Below are 21,995 nucleotides of genomic sequence, written 5' to 3'. Positions count from 1 at the left end.
ACCAAAAATACCTGAGTATTTATTCAAGAAAAAAAGTATTATTGTATGTTGTAGTATTTATTTAGTTGAACAGTGCTTCAGTTATTTTGCTGGGATTTTAGGACATTTTATAAAAAAAATTCTCTCTAGAAAAGCCAGTAGAAATGGAAGTTGAGGATGATTTGTTGAGCAGGCTCTTGAGAAAAATGTAGTTAGAAAATTCAAAGAATGAAAGAAGACTCAAATGACACATACAAAACCAAGAAATGTTATGAAAATTTTTTGTTTGATCAAATGTTAATTATGTCATGGAGTGATTATTTAAAATTGGGCAGTATCCACTGCCCAATACATAAATAATCCAAGTGGTTGAAAGGGAGACGTTTAGGAGTAATATTGACTGAAATACTCAGTTGCTACATATGTAAAGAGAAAGCTTTCAGGGAATTGTCACCATTTCTATCTGACAATTACTTGCTAAAAAGTGGATTTTTTCTGCCGGCTATATAATTTTTCCTATTTTTCCTGGTAAATGTGCTTTGTGTTAGTGTGATTCCACACTGTTCTCTGCAGGATTGAATGTAGAATACAGAAATGGCCTGTATGTTTTTTGTGTTTTCACACAAAAAGAATCAGTGAAATCCTAGTGTTATGCTCTACACCATTCAGGAAGGCATCGACATCCATCACTTCAGAACCAGTCTCTCTTACCTCCTGGCTGTACACTGGCTCTTGAAAAAAAACCAGTTGGCTCAGCTCTTGAAAATTCTTGGTCTAAAACTTTATTATTGGCCACTTTGAGCCTGCTAATCTGTCTTTTACCAGTCCTTTACCATTTTAATGAATTATGATCAGAATGTTAGTATGAAGTTTATTTAAAAAATATTCTGGCTTCCAATATTAAAAATATTACTCTTTCATAATAATATCTGCAAGAAATTCCTTGAAGTTTTTCTGAAAATTTATGTGTTTGGTTTAAACATATTATTGCTAGCAAAAAAGTAACTACTCTTAGAATAACTACCATACCTCAAATTTAGAGAGATGTTTTTCCAAGGTCAGTGGAAAGTTTTGCACAAGAAAAGAAAATTAAGTGAGAAGTCAATAAATGCATTCCTATATATATATTCTAATGAAGTGGAAATGCTTGCTGGGAAATTGCTGAGAACCTTACTTTGAAAGTTAGCTGTAAACCAAAAGAGAATTTTGAAAGAGCAAACATACAATTTGTTTTGATTCAGTCTTTAAGAAATGCACATTTCATCACATACATTATGTATTATCATTTCCATTGCTTAAATTTTACATGAAAATATTACAGCCTGGGCTTAAATGGATTAAAATTTAAATCAATTAACAGTAAAGTAACTTTTAAAAATATTTGAAATTTATAACAGCTTATAATAAGGGTGTGTTGTCTTTTCATAGACTGTGCTTTGGTTGAGAATAGGACATGGTCAATGCTCAAATAAGTGCTCAACAAAGCAAGTGTTGCTTGCAAGGAGCAGCATCCGAAAGTGCTGTGGATATTCCATATATTTAAATCATATGAGCATCTAAAACTTGATTAATTCCTCCTAAGATTGACATATAAAATATGATGAAACTGTGTGCTTCTACCTTAAGAAGGAATGTGAAATGTAAGGCTGAAAACTGGAATATACAACTATTCATGCAAAATTAATGCTAAATAAAATATTACTGTAAATTACATAATGATTTGAAAATTTGAGTGATGGCTAGGGAATAAATATATGGTCTTTATTCATGTTCAGTGTTCTTCATTTCTTGTTGAAAATAGATTTCCAGGCTTGGTTTCCAGGCTTTGTAAAGGGAAGCTATTTGATATTTTGAAATTCAAAATTAGGCTTCTTGAATTTTATTGCATTACTTTGAAAGAGAAATTTATTTCTAATGTATTGACATGCACACACAATAAAAATATTAAAACCTCAAACTAATTTTAAAATATTTGGATTTTTTTTTGGCACAATAATAAAAAAAATTGAAACAAATAATTCTGAACCCATTTTTCTTTGGAACAGAAAGTGAACCTCAAATGCCTTTAGTCATGCAGCAGTGTGGGCAAGCTTTTCATCCAGACTTAGCTCAGCATTGCTTTTTAAAGAAGTGTAATCTTACCATTTGACCAGAGATGAGCTCAAAGATGGTTTTAGCCATGAAAACTGTAATATACACCTCTGATGTGTCTAGCAGACTGTACTTGAAACCTTAATAGGGAGAATCCAAACATCAGTAGGAAATAGTTTGTTGCATCCCTGACTTTTCTGTGTACAAGAAGCAAATAAAAAGAATTGGTTTTTTAATAACATGGAGATTTTCTTCTAAGTTTGCATAGTTAGATAATTAAAAGTGAAGAGTAAAAAACAGAGGTAAATGATAAAGAAAAAGAAAATTTATGGTGAATATATATCTACATTAACCTGTCAAAACTACAGTAGAATAACACTTTTAATAGTCTATCTAATTATATATATCCAGGAAGTTGGAATAATCAGGCTGTACGTGCAAGTTCATCTTTGCTTTCTCATATTATTATGTGATGCATGATCAGAATCTACTCAATTAAGGATGCTATGGGAAAATAACTTTAAGTGAAAAACAGTGCATTCAGAAGCTGGATCTTTCAGAAAATTTTTCAACTTCTATTTTTAAACTTCCACAATTCCCTAGGCAAGGCTTACCTAAATTAATGATAGATATTAATATAATATAGGAAGATTTTTTTTCCTCTCAAATTAATTGAATGACATAAATGTTTAACACATTTTCCTAAAAAATGATGGGGGATTCAGGTTTTAATACATTAATGTGTTTGCAAAGGTACCTGCCTCATTGGTTCGTGGGATGCTTTGCTTTTAATGTTGTGGAGTGTATTTTTCATGACAAAAAGTATGTGGATTATGTGCTGTTTGTAAGCAGATGATCAACTGCTTTCAGTGATGGTTTGCAGTGACAAGGATTGCAGAAGCTTCACTTCCCCGTGGAACATTGTGACTGATGCTAACTCAAGGAGAACATGGAATTTTCTAATGGCTTCCATAGTGTCTATTTCTTTCTTCTCTTAAAACAATGGGAATGGTACTGATTGTGTAACCTTATCTCCTGTCTCAGGTCTCCTAGAAATCCTGAACAGAAGATCATTAAACGAGTGATTGCTCTTGAAGGAGACGTTATTAAGTAAGTATTTTAAGCCTTAGTCTCAGAGTCTTTATAGGAATAGTGCAGCTTTTTAATGTATTTTAAATCAGTATCCTAGACAACGAGTAATTTCTAGCATTTTCTGTCTGTTATAAACAAGGATGTCAGCATTGTACCTGTCTGTTTTTTAATGAGAGGAGAAATGTTACACAAAACTACTCACTCTCTCGTGAGATGTACATGGGTACAAATAATGCTTGTTTCTGAGAATATCTCTGCCACAAATCAAGGCAGGTAATTGTACCAGCAGTTTTCAGTGAGATTATAGGGCTGTGAGTTTTCATTTAGAAACTCCAGCTGCTGTTTTGCACTGGGGTGGGCAAGTAGGTTGTTTTTAGGCTTTTGTTTATTTGTTTGTTTGTTCCAGGATCTCATCTTTGATATTTTATTTTATTTTATTTTATTTTAATTATAGAAAAAAGTACCCTCATAGATTATTGTATTCACTGAAGTTTGTAGGCGTCTTTAGGGAATATGGTGTAAATGATTTTGAGTAAATTAATCAGAAAAAAAAAAAACAAACCATTGTAGCAAGAGTAGACTCCAGAGTACTTCAAGACTTGGTTTACTCTGAGAGATAGGGCTTTCTACTGGGGCTGGGTGGAAATAAATTACCACTAGATGTAAATAAAAAGTTTTTGTGGGAACAGTATTACTTTGAAGAAAACGCTTGCTTGAAAAGATTTCTATTTCCCAGGTACAGAGTGGAATAGGCATAGAGGTGGGAGGGTAAATCCCTGGTTTCCCATACTAAGATGTGAATGACCCTGGGAGATCTCAGATAATATGGCAGACTGTGCCTCAATTCATTTAGATAACGATCCTTGCTCTGGTGTAGTGACTGCTTGAGAAGTACTGGACAGCTGCAATTCAAATCAAGGATTTGAATTTGATCTCAGTGGGCCCTAGTTAATAGCATGGGCACGGTGAAATATGTCTATGTATTTATTTTTCCTCTTGCAGTCAATACAGTTCCTTTTTTATTGAAAAATTCTGAATTATCTCAGTTTGAGAAACCAAAATAAATTGTTGTGTGTCTGTTGAAGCAAAATATCTAGAACAAAGCAGACAATTTGATGTCCAAAACCTGCAGACTTCTACAGCTAAAACTTGCTATCACTTTCAAGAGCTAAAGACTGTGTATTGTCTTTTATTGACCTGTGTCCTTAAGAAGGTACTTCTATTGCTGATATTAGTGCTGTAATCCATATAAGTGATAAGAATGTTATTCATGTTTCAGTATTCCTCATTCATTTCTGTGGCAATATCAGAAAGGGATTGCAAGATGAGGTAACTTCAAGGGTTACTTTACATTGTTCTATATAATTAACATATTTGCCCTAATTTTTGAAACTGAGTGTAGATTTTGATAAAAAAGGACATTTAATAGCATCAATTCTAGCTTTAGGAAATTAACTCTGCTGTACATTCAAACTCTTTAAGACTTGGAACTTTTCATTAACATTTGTGGGTGTTCCTGGCAAAATGGACAAAGATGAGTGGCTCAAGTGTGTTCAGAATATTGATGAGCCTGCAGGTTAGTGATTCACTCATGGACACAGAAGACTGTACAATGATCCTCAGCTGTCTGTGGTAAACCTGGTTAGATTAATTTATTGATAGAAATACTGATAGAAATCTCAGTAATTCAGATGTGCATTTTTTTTTTTTTTTTAAGATGTGACAATCATCCCAGAGCTTTTTGCTGTGTGTCTTGTTCTTGGCTGGGATAAAGTTAATCTCCTTCCTGTAGCTGGTACAGTTTTTTGGCTTTAGAATGAGAATTATATTGATAACAAAGTGATGCTTCAATTTTTGCTGAATAGTGCTTACCCTAAGTCAAGGACTTTCCCATTTCCCATGCATTGCCAGTGAGAAGGAGCAAAACAATCCAGGAAGGAGCATGGCCAGGACAGACGATCCAACTGGCCAAAGGGATATTCCATACCACAGAATGTCATACTCTGTGTGTAAACTGCAGGGACCTGCTGGAGGGCACTGATCACTGATTGAGGACAAGTGGTTAGCAATTTTATTGTGCATCACTTGCTGTTCTGGAGTTTTATTCCTCTCTTTCTCTTTTCAGTAACAACAATAACAATAACAAAGACAGTAGAGTGAATATTATTGTATTAATTTCTGTTATTGTTATCAGCATTATATTTTATTCCCTTTCCATTATTAAACTGCTCTTTCTCAACCTATGAAATTTACCTTTTCTTTACAATTCCCCTCCCTGCCCCTGGCAGGGAAGGTTGGAGTGAGCCAGTGGCTGTGTGGTATTTCCTTTCCAGCTGCATTTAAATCAGACAAGCAGTATTGCCCTGGGTTGAGATAAGAAGAGTGATAGGCAATATGTTCTGTGATTCTGTAGTTGTGCTTTCATAGCTGAATGAATTATCTTTATTTGATCAATTTGGAGCATGATTAGGGATAATACTGGAAAGTTGTGTTTTCTCATGTTATCAATTAAAGTAAGTTAATTAGCATTTTACTGTTTGTTAATTACTGAAAGTGATGAAAGACCAAGTAGGCAGAGCCATTAGTCCCATAGGAAAAGTCCCTTATATTTTGACTTGAGTTCAGGAGTTGACTCCATGGCAGAAAAATCCTGTTTTTCAAATCCTAAATCTAAAAGTATTTAATGAAATGAAAATTGTGACATTTTAAAAGTAACAATGACTGACTTAGAGTTTTGGAAAATGTGTGTAGGTGAAAAATCTATAATAGGTCCATTTTCACCTTTTATTTTCTATTTTTCAGGTAGTCAGACATTACACTACATAATAATTTACCTTTTGAAATATGATTTGAGGCATTGCAAAATACTACAAATGCACTGAAATAAAAACACTGTCATTACAGTTTTCTATTCTTGTTTCCAGTCTAGTTGCTAGTGCAGGTGAAGTGAGTTTGGTAGTATCTTGTAAATCACCAGAAGCATATGGTACATGCCACAAACCTGTAAAAGATAATTTAATGTAGATAAGCTGGTACAACTTCCTCTTCAAAAGAATTCAAAGAATGGACAAAAATCCCCCAGTTAGTCCTTGTGAATGAGTCTATAGGTCAACTTGTATACAGACAATATTGCAAAGTGTAGCTCCTATAGATCAGAATTTGTTTTGTTTTCCATGGATTCACAGGAGAATTAACTTTAAGTAGAAAATCGTTTCCTGAAGATTGTTTAAATTATAAGTCTTCCAAAAGAAGCCTTATTTTAAAAGTCAATATAATCTAATTTGTTAAAAATTAATGTTGGTATTATAAAACACTTGGAATAACTTGAAATTAAACTTATTTATCTTAAATGCATTACTGGTAATTCAAAAATCTATAGTAATCTTTCACAGATGAGTTATGGTATGTTTTCAGTAACAAAAATAAATGGTGGTTTATGCGAAGGAAATCAAAATTGGTATTAAGCTAGTAACATTTGAAATTAAGTCTATTCAGTACCTTGCTGAACTAATTTGTTTTCTTCCTGTCTGTCACAGTTCCACAGGTCTGGAGGAGCTTGGTGTGCCTGTTACGTTTTTTCATCTATTTGTTTGCTTCTTAATACTGTACCTAAGTTAAGAATGATTAGTGATCCTATAGGAAGAGTAATTTTTTAAAAAAAGGTTATGTGGCAGTATTGTTAGGCTCTTCAGGAGTTAGTGTTCTGAGCTGAATGCTTCAGGAAAAAGTTGTGTGTGTTTACACGTTACATCTTGCAAAATTGCTCTGAAGATGTGAAAAAGGAAATACTCCGTGTTTCTCAAAGCATGACAATGCAGATATAGATCATTGCATTATTAAACTGTAGGTCTAAACCAACTTTTCAACAATATCTTTTCAACTTTTATTGCAAGGTTTATCGTTAAGTTGTAGAAACTATTGCCACAGAAAGTTAGGAAGGAAAGAGGTATAATTGGATTTGAAAAAGGGTAGAAATTTAATAGAAATAAAGCCCATCCATCAGTAGCTATTAAATGCAGCAATCACTTTTATTAACTTTATGTACTCCTGTTGTCAAGTTCACACAGGCTGTTATATTTTTCCAGTCAAAGATCCCATACTTCCTTAAATTATAAGCAAAATTTGGTCATTCTGTCCACTTACCGGAGAAAGCTTTCAGCTTCAAACTGTCAGATTTTTTTTTTTTTTTTTTTTTTTTTTTTTTTTTCACTGAGGTCCAGTAATGTTTTTCCCACAAAACAGCTGTCTTCACACAAAGACCATACTTCTGGAAAACAACTTATATTAGATTATACAAAAAAATCTGTGCTTGCCTCTAGAAAGCAGAGCGGCCTTCAGAAAAACTCAGACTTTGCCAGTGTTGGAGCCCAAGAATATCTCTGTACATAACATCTTCAGGGCAATCACCTGGTAGGAATTACATACAAACCTTTGTTATTTAATCATACAGAAGCAATTTGTGTTCGCTAGTGCTGTAGCAAGACTCTATTTGTTCCCTCTTTGCTTACTGCCCCCAGAACATAGGTCTCTGGTGACTATTCTGAGGTACTGCTTATGTGGTAAGGTACTGCTTGCAATGGCTGATAGTTAGAATAGGAAAATGGATTATCAGTAAAACACATTAAAATCTATAAATCACAGTAGATGATGATGGTGATGGCTGTGTTCTATTCTCTTTGTCAAAGTCTGTGTGTCTGTCTTTGGGTTGTGAATATAAATCTGTGAGTGGTCAGATCCACATTGAACAGGAGTGGTAGATCTGCAGAAGTGAGAACAGGTTGTACTCTACAGAGACACAGCAACATCCTCATAGATTACAAATTTTGCAATATCTTTTATATTGACTGTCTTCTTCATATTGTTCTGTCTTGGTTCTTTATGTATCAAAAGGATATAGTAGCAGTCAAATTACCTTAGATGAAATCTCTTCATCCCCTAAAATATTCTTGTTTTGTGTCTATGTGCACAGAATATATATCTCACCATTTATATATCTCTACAGTTTATTTGGTAGTACTTACTGTTAGGTACTGATGTGATTTTTTTTTTTATCCAATGAAAGTTTTCTTTTAGGTTCAGCTGTACTGCTCTGTTATGACTCTTTATCATTGATTGTATTCTGCAAGTCTCCTAAATAGAGTTTCCATTGATTTTTATTCTATTTCTATACACAGAGTCCTTGCATGACTGGACTCCATTTCTGTAAATGCAAATGATGGGAATGTATATTGGTGCAGCATCTTTAACCCAGAAAAACAAATTGAGAAAAGAACGATGAAGATTTTCTTTATCCATAATGAATTTTTAAGTTTCTGTCAATCTTTAGGTCCAGTAGTAAAGGTAAAAAAAGCTGAATTACTGAAATTTGGCATTATGACCAGGGCTGTGATACACACAAGTGTTTTAGGAAAAGAAAAATACCATTGTGTCCTAGACCACACATAGATTTCAGTGGGCGTTTTGGGGCAGAAAGATGAAAGTAATGCATAACAAATTCAGCAGAAAGCCCCATGCCCTCAAACTCAGCATGGGCAGCAGCAGTTGCCATGCCAAGAGATGTTGGCCCAATGGGGCTTGTTCAGCCTGGAGATGAGAAAGCTTTGGGGTGACCTAACAGAAAGCCCCCAGTATCCATGGGGAGGTTAGCAAGAAGGTAGGGCTAGGCCTAGTGGTGCACTGGCCATAGATGTCCAGACCAGATTAGAAAACCCTTCCCTTTGAGGATTGTCAGGCAATGGGGCTATTGCCACAGGAGCTGTGGCCTCCATCCTTGGAGGTGTGCAAGGCCTGACTGAATAAAGCCCTCAATAATGGACCTCGTAGCTCACCCTGGTTTTGGCAGGAGTTTGGACTGAAGACCTCCTGATGAACCCTGCAGCCTGAACTATCCCATGTTCTACGATAGCAAACACTAATTTTCAAATGCATGACTTCACATTTAGATGAATGTTTTCTCTGTTGGAAGCTTAAAAAAATATGCAGTGTAGTCATCTCATTTAAGACAGCATGTCTTTCATAGATATTTTTCTTTAAAGAAACACATTTGATTTCTGTTTCACTGAAAGTCGATTTGCTGCCAAGGCATCAGATGGTTAGAAAAAACATTCATACGACTAGAATCATCCCAATGGGAAGCTCAATAGGTTGTCTTTATAAAGGTTTTTAAAAAGTGAGCAGTGAGAGACTAAAATGCATTAACATTTTAAAAATCCAGTAGTTAATAAAATGCCATCATGTATTTCAACTTAAAAAAAATTACTTTCTTTTTGCAGCCTATGGATACAAATGTCATTGGTCATCTGAAATTTGGCCTTGAAATCCATACTTAGGCATCAGAATAAAGGGTGTGTTTAGTAAAAATGTTCTTTGCTCTGAACAGCTTAGAAGTGCATATTCTCAGTGTTTAGATGTCTGGTTATGCAGTTTGTGGATATAAGCTCAGCTTCATTTCAACTCTGGTGCTCATCTACGTGTATTGCATTAAAAGCTCACTGTGACAAGAACAAAGATGAGGGTAGGAGGAAGGAAAGAGTATTAAACCCATTTTATAGATGAGAAAGTCAGGATGAAAGATGTTGTTGTAGGCTTATGCTTATATAAGAAGCTTGTGGAACAGATATTAACTGAGCTCCCTGGGCTCCTCATCTCAGAAAATGAACAATAAGTTCATGTATTTATCAGCACAGATTTTTCTAGGTGTACTGGAAGGCAAACAGGTTCAAAACCTGGAAAATCATGCACTTTCCTCCTGTAAATTGAAGCTACAATTTTTATTAACTCAAGCAGTATTAGGACCAGACATATTCTTATGTTTGCAATTTGAGGAAAAACATACTGAAACAAAATACTCTGCTCTGAAAAACGTAAATAAATCTTCCTGGTTATTTCATTTTAAAGCAGTGCAAAAGTCCTCTTCCCGTCTTACTTGAATATATTTTGTGTGCTGTACTCAGCCAGTGACACTGTGAAAGAGCTGTATCCACATAATCTAAGGAGTAGAAAACTGTCTCGTAAGATAGTCTCAGTATGAGGTTGTTTTATTATCTGCATCCTTATTCTGGCTTTAGAGTCCAAATGATGACTTTTTTGGGGTGGGGGGAGGCGAGTTTCCATCTGGATTTCTTTGTCTCCTTTGAAGAACGATTTAAGCAGACTTTCTGTTAATTTCAAACTGAGTAATGGTCAGGTAACTGCAAATGACCGAGCTGGTGTTTTCTAAAAGGTTTTCTTGATCCCCTTATGTTTCTACACACAAACACACAAGCCTACTCTTTCCTCCTGCCTTCCATTTCCCAGAACTAGAGATACTACTTGCTCATGTGATTGATTTAAGCTGATCATATGCATGATACTACTCCAGTCTAATGATAAAATTTATTTCCCTCTCCACACATGTGCAGGAAAACAACAGCAGCTGCATCACTTGTGATGCCGTATATAAAAAAAGAGCAAAGTTGCCTCCAGTGTTCTTCCTAAATGTTCATATTTCCAGTGCTTCACCTGGGCTCCCTTTTGGAACTGCTGAAAGCAGCTTAAGTGAACACCATGTACTTGTCATTGCAATGAGCTGACAGGGACCACATGTCTGCTTACCAACTCCAGCTGAAGCACAGTAACTTCTTAAAATGCACCGACAGAGCCGTTTGGGTTCATCTGAGCAGGCTCAGAGGATCAGAGCCTCAGCTGGTATGATGACTCTCAGCTCTGCTAATGTTAAGAGAAATAGGCCAATTTAGTCTAAATGAAAATCTGGTTAAAACATTTTTTTAAGGATAAGAGTATATGTAAAGAAAATTTTTTTTGGGATTAGACTATATGTGAAGAATACAAAAAAATGCCATCTCTTCAAAGTTGATTTTATGCATTTCGTGTTTTTCCATTAAGTGGAGTAATGAATACACAATTCTACACAGAATGAACTGATGATGATTTAGCTGTTATTTTTTTAACTTAGAAAAATAGTGTGGATTTTCCCCTTTGTTTGTTTCATTTCTTCATGAGATTTATAGCCTGACAGTTTTTTAGTACTCTTGCCTATTTTACTGCACTGTTTGTCAGCCATATGAAATAATTTGCCATATTTTAGTTTGAAAGTTTTGACATAATGGTTTTTATTATGGAAAATTTACAAATATATGCTGGCAGAAATATTAATTATAAATTGTTAATTAAAAAAGATTGCCTCCATAGTTTTGTACTGCAAACCGATCTGATGTCCTGAATAGTTCACATCAGCAGAACTAATAAGATTTTGAAACTGATCACCACAATGTTTATGAGATTCAAATGAGAGCAGGAGGGAAAATGACAGTTATATTTTTAAATTATTGTAGAACTGGCTGTTGTTGACATTCTGCTTTTGTGGAGTAAATTGTGTGATGAAACTGGAGTGTATTTTGGGTATAATGGGTGACAAGTCATTAACTAGAGTCTCCAGCACCCGTGCAGAGGGAGACAAGAAATATTTTTTGCTTTGCTGTAGTCTGTAGGCAGTGATTGCACAAATAATTGTTCTCTGACCATTATGCCACGAGGTTTTTAATATGCAGGCAAAAAAAGGTTACAATCAACTGTATGTCATGCATTTTTAGAACTTCAGATAAATCCCAGCTAGCATGTAATGACTATGTTTCAATTTAGTGTGTATAGCAAAATTTAATTAATATTTAATAATTTATAATAGCATCAATGGGAGGAAGTGATAAATGCTGAAAAAGACTGTGATAGGATTTGCTGTAGTTGAAAACCAAAATAGAGTCACGTGCTAGTAGAAGTGGGAGTCTAATAAGTGATGGATCTATAAAAGAGATAAAATAGAATAATGGATGAAGAAATCACTGAACAGATTAGAAATAAGTGTATGCCAAAAAAAGAAAGGTGAATTTTAATGGATTTAGGAGAAATTACTTGTTGATTGGCTAAATTAATCACAATCCAACTACTTGTGCAAAACCCCCAGAATTGCCTAGGTGCAGCATCATGGAAATAGAGGGCACATATAATGGAAAGGACCAGTATTGTGTGTATACACAGGAGTATTATGGAGCATGTCTTATGCTATTTTGATATAATATATGTAGATATGATCATATCTAAAAGAAGGATTTAGGCTTATAGTAATAAAAGTCATTGTACTGTTTCTAAAACTTATGCAGTAGTTAAAACTTTAATTAAACAGGTTTTCAAGAATGGGGAGTAGAGACTGAGTTCATAAACCAGACAGATATGATTTGTAAATGAAGAAGAGAGCTAATTAAGCCAAGCATAACAGCATAATATTAATTTTTAAAAACACTTCAAGTATATTTGTAGTAAATCTTTCCACAGCTACTGCATATTTCCTAATGAATTATTCTACAGTTTAGATTCATTGTCTATGCTGCCAATACTCCATGGCCAGGTAAAAAATTGTATCCTTAGGCATTACACTAATGTTTATTTCAGCACAATTAACTCTGTGAGCTGAATTTATGGAAAGGTCAAAATGACATTAGGAATCTTTAAGCACAGGAATATTTTTAATCTGTGTAAGTTTTATTCAATTGATGTTAATTGTAGTTTCTTTGCTAGGAGACAGAGGTGAATATAGAGTTCTTGCTGATCTCTATCAAGAGATCTCTGTCACATGGGATAGAAGAGGCTTCAGTTTGTTATAAGTATGGCAGGCAATTAAAGGAGTTAGTGAACTGCTACATTTCCTTGCATATGTAAAAAGTATTCAGCTCTGTGTTTAGACATTGTCAGTAAAGTTGAAAGCACTTACTGATGTTTGGCTGCAGTTTTTCTTTGTGTTTCTGTGTTTCCTCAAACTATTTGTCTAAAAACCTTGAACATTTTGAATTATTTGAAAGATGTATTAAACTCGTTATGATGTTAATTCTTTTGTTGAGTTTCAGTATTTCTTTAAAGGAAGCTTTAGTTTCCTGGTAGATTGCAGAGAGATCCTTAATTTTGTCTTCTTCTGCTGGGAAATATTGATGTTTGAAGAGGTGCAGTTAGATCAGCTTTAGATATGTTCTTTTGAGATCTCTATTATATAGAATATGAACATTTGGGTTAGTTTCTGAAGCAGTAACAAATGCCTGAGGACTTTGTAACCAAATTATTTCTCTCTGTCAATTCAAATACTCTAAATTCTCTCTCTCTCTTTTTTTTTTTTTTTTTTTTTTTTTCTAGAGAGTATTAGAGGTATAGTTCGTATTGAATCTTTCATGATTAATTTCCATCTTTCTAGGCCACATGGACATAAATGGTTTCACCATTTTAATTAGTAATATCCTTATCCCTTTTACCGCTATTCATGCTTGAGAATACCCAAACAGGGGCAAAAATAGCAGACATACCAGGAATGCTACATATATGTCTGCTGAGTTTTGTAGAAAGTTTCTTGAATTCTGGAGTATTCTCTGTGTTTCTGAGTATTCACTGTCTGCTGAGCAGACAGGTTTTCCTGGGAGCTCCCTAAGTGATGGTTATGTACAGTCTTAGCAAAGAAAACCCAAACTTTTATTGAAAATAAAATTTTAAAATATTTTTTAAAAGAACATGTGACAGAAAGAGGAAAGCTATACCCACAGCTGACTGGAAAGGAAGAGACTGGAATATCACCAGGCAAGATTCTCATTGCTGTCATTTTCTCCAGCACCACAGATATTCCATTGAACACTTCCCACCATGATTATTCAGTTAAAGCGGGATCAGCTTCGTGTCCCAGCTGGCTTCCTTTACATCCTAGGGTTGAAATTTCTGGCTGCAGCAGCTGGTCAGGTACAGATGTTGCATTCATTTACCTGTTTGTGAAGCTCTGTGAGTGTATGTTTCTGGAAGTTTTTTTATGGGTTTACTGTAATAAATAACCCATTAAAACCCCCCAAAACCATAATTGCCTACTAATGTTGTCTACTGAGCTCTACATATTCCTGGCCATAAAGTTATAAACCTCAAGCTAGAAAAAAAAAAGGTGAAAGAAGGGTGGGATGAGAAAGGATGAGTTAAAAATCAGCCATAATCCATATTCCTTGGAGAAACCCCACATCAGACACCTATCAAAGTCTTGCAGTTCAGTGGCATGACACCATGAGGACAAGAGCATTTGGGAGTAAGAGGTAAAAGTTTTGCCACAGCAGGATAACAAAGTCAAAAGCAGGCTTCAGTTCTACAAGTGAAATGTTACAGATCTGTAAAAGGAAAGCCCCTAGTGTTACAAATCTTAAAGCAGAGGGCAACTTTCTCACCTTTCATTTCTCTGTGGATAATGTGATTTTTTTATGATTCTGAAGAACAAGAGAAGTCAGACCATTTTGTAGCTAATTTGACAATTGTTATTTAATGTAGAGACTTAAAAATTCTGCCTGGACAGAAATAACCATTTACTGTAGAAATATTTGCATCAACAGTTAATCAGTGGATGCAGTGCAGTGTAGTTTAACTCATCCTATAACTCCACTCCTTTTTTTTAATTGTTAAGGAATGTGTAGGAAATTTTGTGTGTGTTCTTACTGCCCTGTTCTCAACATCATGCTCATGTATTCCCCATGTATCTCTGTGCCAGTGCTTCAGTCAGTCTGTAAAACCCTTTACAGAGGTAATTGAGTTCTGTTCCTTTATATCTTTTGATGTACATAACAGAGTTTAGAAGTGTTAGAAATATGTTACATGATACGCAGGCATGTAAAAATAATTTTGAACACCCCAAGGTATGTTGGAGATCTACTTTTTGACCCAGAGTTGTCTTTTACAAGAGCTTAGGATTTTTATGGCAAGTTTCACCTTTTACCTGCTCAGTTTTTTCTGCTGTACTTAACTGTTAGATCTGACTTGCTGCCAGAAGAAGGGCAAGAGATTAGCATATGTTGATGAAGAATGTTTTTTCCTTAGTCTTTTAATGATCACCTCCTCAGGTGTCTTTTCTGCTGTGAGTACTTTCCGTGTTGTATATTCAGTGCTGAAAGATCATCCAATTCATATTTGAAATTGTTGCAACAAAGGTCTTCTGTGATTAACTGTTGAAAATTGAGTGATGAATTTAAAAAGTCTTTTGGTAGAACTGTTAATTTCCAAAGGAAAACTCTTGAGTTTCGCAGGCTTAATGGGTAGGATTCAGTTGCTTTAAACATACCTGTCCAGTGCCATTTTAGATGTCCTAGTTATCCTGTCTGGTTTTATAAGCTACAGTTTCAGAAAGGCACAATTCTCTTGAACATTGTGTTATCGCTGCCCTTGTCATGAGGATGTCTCAGCAGACTACCTAAAATAGCACCAGTCATTTATGTGTAGGCATACAAGTCACTCTTCATAACAAATTAGATGGCTCATGAAAAGCAATTAAAAATATCATGCTGAAGTTTTGGCAAACACAAAGCAACCTTTTGGGCTTAAATCTTTGACTCATTTCCTGTATGAAAATTGTTCTTTGAATTTTCTTACATGTACATAAAGTTAGCTTTGGGATTGTGAGCCCCTTTGTGGTGTAAGTAGACACCTTTTACAGCAATGAAAGAAAACTATTCAACTTTGGCCCATTGTTTGTCTCCTAAGTATACACACAGGTTGATATTTGAAGGATGATCAATAATAGAAGAGTATCCCTGATGTTAAGGTGTGTACAAGCTTCCAGTGTGATTGTTTTGTAGCCATTATTGAGTGTGTGATTACTGGGACAGCTGCTTTATTCTGTTTGTATTTCTGTTATATTTCAACCTGACTATGTATAAATACATTTTATGTATATGTATTTGTGATGTATACATGAATGAGAAACTGGGCTGCAGAATTTTTTAGGAATTAAAAGGTATATGATAGGTCTGCTGAAAAGAGAACTGAAAAATAGATTGAAATGAATCATGATTCAGCTTTTCAAACCTTGTTTCTGTGTTGTCTGACTGAAACTTTCAGTCTAAATAGACCTTAAATGTATAATGTATGCTTAAACACCCTGTCTTTAATTATGAGAAATTCAAAACATCTTTACTCACTGGAGACAAATTCTGCTTAGAATAAATAGAAGCAGATTGGAGGAATAAACCTCATGCCTCTTATAGCAAGGAAAGATTGCTAAGCTGGTGTTCTCAAGTACCTGAAATGCTCTGACAGTGGCTAGCAATAAACATAAATTTGAAAACAAATGAAATTGCTTTCCCTCTTGTTGTGCTTTTCTTGCTCAAGTATGCCTTGAACAGGAAATCTCTGAAATCAGGGTTTGCATCCCTGTAGATCTGCAGAGAGAATGAAATGTTTCATTTATTCTGAAAATGAAAAATTTACCAAAAATTGTCCCTTAAATTCAGATTAAGTTGAACATAGTTGTTTTATTTTTAACTTTTACTTCAGTTTTAAAGTACTGCAGAGATACAAGTGTGATTTGCTGCAATAGTTATTTCTAATGTCAGACATGTAAACATCATCAATTGTGATCACCCTGCAAGGTTCTGTGCAGAGAGATTGCTGGATAGGTGAGCAGTTGAGAGAAAATCAGAATCATTAGTCATGTTTATTCCCTGTCAGCTTTTCAGATACTGTAATTAAGTTAGGGCTAAAGATCTTATTACTGAATGGAGTTTGTAGTCCCCAGTGGAAGATGCATTACAGGGTGAATCTCAAATTCCTAACTAAAACCTGTGATTCAAATTAGAGCTTCGCAAAAGAAATCTTGCTTACAAAAGAACGGAGTTCCAGTTTCATACAGATGTGTCACTGCTCCATCTCAGCCATATTCTGATTATACCTGTCTGGTGACATTTAAAATAAAATGAGTCTCAATTTCTGACCAAATCACCATCAGATACTTTTAATGTTGTTTTAAAAGTTTCTGTAGATCTTGACTACGTAAGTCTCCAAGCCATATTCACATCAGCATAATATCAAAATCCCATTAGTTTCGCATTATTTGCTAGAGCAGATCAAGTCCCTGGGTAAATTTAAAACCAGATGATTTCAGACACACAAAATCCAGTTACGAACTGCTTTATCATGAAACTGGGTCTGGCTGTGCTGCAGCACAGACCTTCAGACTGTCAAAAGGAAGAAGACAAGCCATTAACAAAAATTAAAGAAAGACAAATGTATATAGCAGGAAAATATTTTTAAGTTGCAGTATTTAATGAGCATTAAAGCTAATGAGAATTCCTGAGAACAGTGGGTGATAGAAAATTAATAACCTTGTGTTTTGTAATTTTCTCCAAGCTTGTTTAGTAGTTACCTGTTGTCATGGTGATTTTTAATGAAAACATAATGTTGATTATTTATTTATTTATTTAAAAACCTTTAGTGGATTTCTGATCATCTGATCATAACATAATGATCGTAACTGGTACTCTGACCTAGAAAGTTATGAAAGCAAATAAGCTGTCTAGTTTTGCAAGAGATAGTTTCTCCTCATTTCAGTGGTGAAATAATTAATTCCTTCTTTACTACATCCAGTCACTACGGCCTAAGTGAAAAAACTGTGTGGTTGTTGTCTGAGTCCCGTGGCAATCACAGATTCATCTCTGCTCCCAGGAACAGTGCTTGTCATTTTGTCCTTGTGAAAATGGAAAAGCTCAACAAGGATGACAGTATGAGGAACTGAAAACCTGACACATTTCCACAACTCGCTAAAAATGATAGGAGCAGATGTCATTTTTTCTTTGCACATCTCTGGAAGTGACTCTGGAGGTCTGTCACAATGTGGAACATCTCCACAACCACTGTGTTACTACTTTTGGCCCATGTCTGTAGCAGAAGCAATAGCAAATTTTCTCATGAGTGTTGGCAACATGCTTTGGCTTATATGGACATTATGAAACAGTAGTTTCAGGATTTTGATATGTTATTGGATACATGACTGTATAATATACAGCTAATATGGCTGTAAGTCAGTCTGATAAATACAAGTGTAACCCTAATCCTAATCCTTCTATTTTTTTGTGGCCATTGTTTCAAAAAAAAAGGTGGAGCATTAATCTTGAAAAAATAAAATCTGTAAAAATTGCAAATCTTCAAATATATCATAGATTTTTTTTCCTAGTATAATATTCAAGTTATTTTTACGTGACTTGTCTATGTTATTACAGTGAAACTTCACAAAAATAAATTAAAGCAGAGAGTTCTAGAATTTCTAGCCCAGGAAAAGTCTATATCAAGTATCTAATTTGTGTTTGCTTTTGTTCATTTAGAGCTATTGTCTAAAAGAAATATCCAAATGCAAGATTTTTCTCTGGTAGATTTGATTCCCAAACTAAGGGACTTCTTGTCGGTTAGATGATGAATATATGGCACTTTATCAGTATAAGGTAGAACTTCCTTTCCCTTTCAATGCATATCTGTTTTCAGTAATCCTCTTGGAATTGGAGGTGCTAAATTCAATGTAATACCTATGTGTTGGTATTCAAAGCACATCAAAATGTAATAGTTTCTACAGATACAAAAAGTAGGAATATAATTTTTTCCCCCCCATTCTGTAGCATGCAATACAGCAAACTTTTTGTCCATGGAACTTTGATTACAAAAAAAAAAAAAATCAGTCAAAGAATTCATCTTCTCTTAAAGCAAATAAATAAATTAATTAAAATTCATACTAGACCATGTCTTTCCTGTACTGGTGCATCAGTATAGGCAGCCTGATGGAAGTGACAAAATAGTTTGTCATGTGCTTTTTACTTAAAAAGCAGCATCATACTTGTCATCCCATTTGTCATAAAAATTGCAAGGTGTGAGATATTTGCTGGGAGATGTTATAAATGAGATTAGAGTGGGGGGATTTCTGCACCATAAAGTGAATGAAAAGCAAGAATATGCTAGTTCTACAGAAGCTAAACTTAATTACTTAACAGAAACATCGTTTTAGGACATAGTAGATAATTATTCTATTCAGTATGGAAATGGAGAAGCTTTAACAGCAACTGCAGGTTGATTTTTGAGTGCACCGAAAAGTTGCACACAGCGTGGGTAGATGAGGGAATGCTGAAGGAATAGGAAGATTCAGAAATATAAGATTGATAGAAGAGATCTAATAAAAAAGTTCAATATGTGAAAGTTTCCTACATGATTGATATGATTAACTACTCCCTATAGCTTTAGAAAACATAGAAAATTAGAATTACTCTTTGGCTTAAAGTGTTAAGAGCTATACCTTAAATATTATGAATAATTTTATAATGAAAGGAGTTTTATGTATTAGATATTATTTTGTGTAGAAATTTGTAGCATTTCTGTCACTAGAAAGTTTTAATTCCAGGTTAAACTAACATTTGAATTCCAGGTTAAACTAACATTTGAAGGCTTAGACCTTTGTTTGTTAAATTAAGTATGAATGTCCATAGCATGGTTACTCAGTGTGAAGGGATTGGTCCCATCCTATCATTTTGGGGTGAGAAAGCAAAGGTGAATGTGTTGCTCGTGACAGTCTTTTCAAGATTACATAAACAAAATTTTTTTCACTAGAAGGAAACCCATTAGAATCATCAGAGATCTAGAAATTATATGAATAAAATTAGAAAAGCAGTGGTGTCTAATCAACATAGCATTTATTTACCATAATGCACCCATTGTCTTTGCTTCTGTGTAGCTCATGCTGTGTCCCTCTTCTGGCCTCTACACTTGTTTTTCCTTTCCAAGGGAAGAAGGGAAGGAGAAAATAGGATGTGCTTGTGGGCCTCATACAAAATAGGACCAGGGATGATCTGGAAATCCAGGAAGTATCCCTGAGCCCTACAGTTTGGTGGTAGGCTGTGTCTTAATTTTAATAGACTAAAGGGCTGCTTAGAAGTTAAGAAATTAAAATACTGTGCACCACAGGGGAAACAGAGCTGAATCAGTTATAGGCTCTCCTAGTAAGGCAATAAAATGAAAACAGAATGTATAAGGTAATTTCCTTCCACAATCACAGCTTTTCAAAGTGGCATGGTTGTGAAGAAATTTTCATCCATTTTCAGTGATTGTAGCTGGCAATGCAGGGAGAACCAGTTGAAGAGGGTCTGGATCTAAACTTGGGAAGCATGCTACTAACTTAAACTCCAGTTTCCCCTATTTGTTTTGTCCTCAAAACATGTGGAGATTTTGTTGTATAAAAGAGTATATATGTACCCAGAAATATATATTCAGAGTGCAAAGATAAAATTATAATATGCAATATTATTAGATGCGCTTATATATAACATTTTATATTGTGTTCCCAGTTTCCTGGTGGCTAGAGGAGCAGGGTTCTCTACTGTCATCACTGCCATTTTAAACAGTTCAAAAGGAGTCCAGTCTCACTGCAGACAAAGATGCAGCAACTACTGCAGTCAAAATTATGAGACAGAATGGAATTAAAGTCTGTTGCAGACATTAAGTTTTATCTTACTACCTGGGAGGAGGAGGGAGTACAGCTATTTAGAAAACTTTTGGTGGTTTTTGCATGCATATATGAGAGGCATTTCTCCAGGGAAGATAGAGAAGAGAAAAAATTGAGCTATTTGGATATTTTCTGAACATGCTTCTCTCTTACCTTCCCTATTTCCCTAGAGATTTTGTGTACCAGTTGTTTCTTTTGGCACTGCCCTTCTTCTTCCTTAGTCCTGGGTGCTATTGGAGGAGGTCTAATTCCTTTTGGAGAAAAATTATTGCAATAAGTAGTAGTGTTAATGGGAAAGGGCACATTGTGCATTGAAAGGAAGGTCTGGTTAAGTATGCTTTTGCATCATGTCTCTTTATGTAATAGCATCCTTTTTTTATTGTGTTGCTAGTAACTTCTAGCACTCTACTCCCCCCCCTCCCTTTTATTTACACCACTTTTAAAAGAGATGATGATACACCATTGGAAAACAACTGTTTTTCAAGTTTTTGCCATCATTAAAGCTTTCACCAAACAAAACAGAAACATTTCCAAAATTCTATAGGTATGCATGAATCTTCTCTCTAGTCTGTAAGTTTTTGTGCAAATACAGTGATTTCCATTGGATAAAGGTAACTCCTGGTTACTTCCTTCTCCCTCTGATTACACCTCACTCTTTTTCTAGAACTTTGTCTCCTTTCTTCTATCATAGATGCAATGGATTTTATCAACTTTATTTTTCTGGCCTAGGTGATCTTTAATGAATTTTTGTACTTCATCCTCTTTTACTTAGTCTTTTGAATTTTTAATAGTTCCTTTATCTGTTACCTACATCTGATATTTTCACTTGCATTCAAAGCTTATATCTGGTATGAAATCCAAAATTGTTTGTTTGTTTGTTCATTTTTTCTCCATCACTGAATCAGATTTATGTTGTGACCCTATACTTGGCATAAATTATTTTCTTGAATTTATGTCCAGGGTTTTGACTATATACTGTGCTATCATCAAATCTGCTTCCAACTGTCCAAAGTTAAATCTTGTACTGCCACCCTGACTGTTTCTTGTAGATCTGCAATCAACAACTCCTGTTTGTCTATTCCAGGACTATTTTCTCTACATCCAGGCTGGTTTTGCTGATTTTTTTTTCAGTGTGTGTTACGCTGTCTTTGCTTGTGTTTCAGCTCACTTGAGGAACTGTGCCAAAATCCACTGTATGATTTTGTCAGTCCTAGCATCAGGCTCCAATTGCACCTCCTATCTTGTCATCATAAAGAATATTTCATAGTTCTAAAATGTGTGTGGGTTCCTGTTTCTCTTCAGAAGTAAGTGCAAAAGGCTGAGTATGTTTAGACTTGAGTATTGTAGCTGACTTCTCTGATCTAGTGAATATTGGGGGACTTTGGGACTCTTCTTCCTCATAGCTTTATCTTTATCTTATCCCCTGGATTTTTGGGTCCATCCATAAATCATTGTGTAAATTATCATTCTTGACACTCAGCTTCTCATTTGTTTTCCACCCTTCGTCATTTGAACTTGTCTC

At 34.8% G+C, this 21,995-nt stretch overlaps 1 protein-coding gene across 5 annotated transcripts in view; it reads left to right on the top strand.

Moving 5' to 3' along the window:
- The window catches only part of IMMP2L (inner mitochondrial membrane peptidase subunit 2), a 407,353-nt gene that overhangs the window by 265,587 nt on the left and 119,771 nt on the right, over positions 1 to 21,995 (top strand). For all 5 annotated transcript variants that reach the window (XM_041471575.1, XM_041471573.1, XM_041471574.1 and 2 more), the window contains exon 4: positions 3,115 to 3,180. In XM_041471575.1, the coding sequence (XP_041327509.1) occupies positions 3,115 to 3,180 (66 nt within the window). The remainder of the gene's footprint in view (positions 1 to 3,114; positions 3,181 to 21,995) is intronic.

The sequence above is a fragment of the Pyrgilauda ruficollis genome, unplaced genomic scaffold, assembly GCF_017590135.1.
Source record: "Pyrgilauda ruficollis isolate IOZ18807 unplaced genomic scaffold, ASM1759013v1 scaffold27, whole genome shotgun sequence".
Classification (NCBI taxonomy): Eukaryota; Metazoa; Chordata; class Aves; order Passeriformes; family Passeridae; genus Pyrgilauda; species Pyrgilauda ruficollis.
This window is presented reverse-complemented; position numbering and strand designations above follow the sequence as displayed.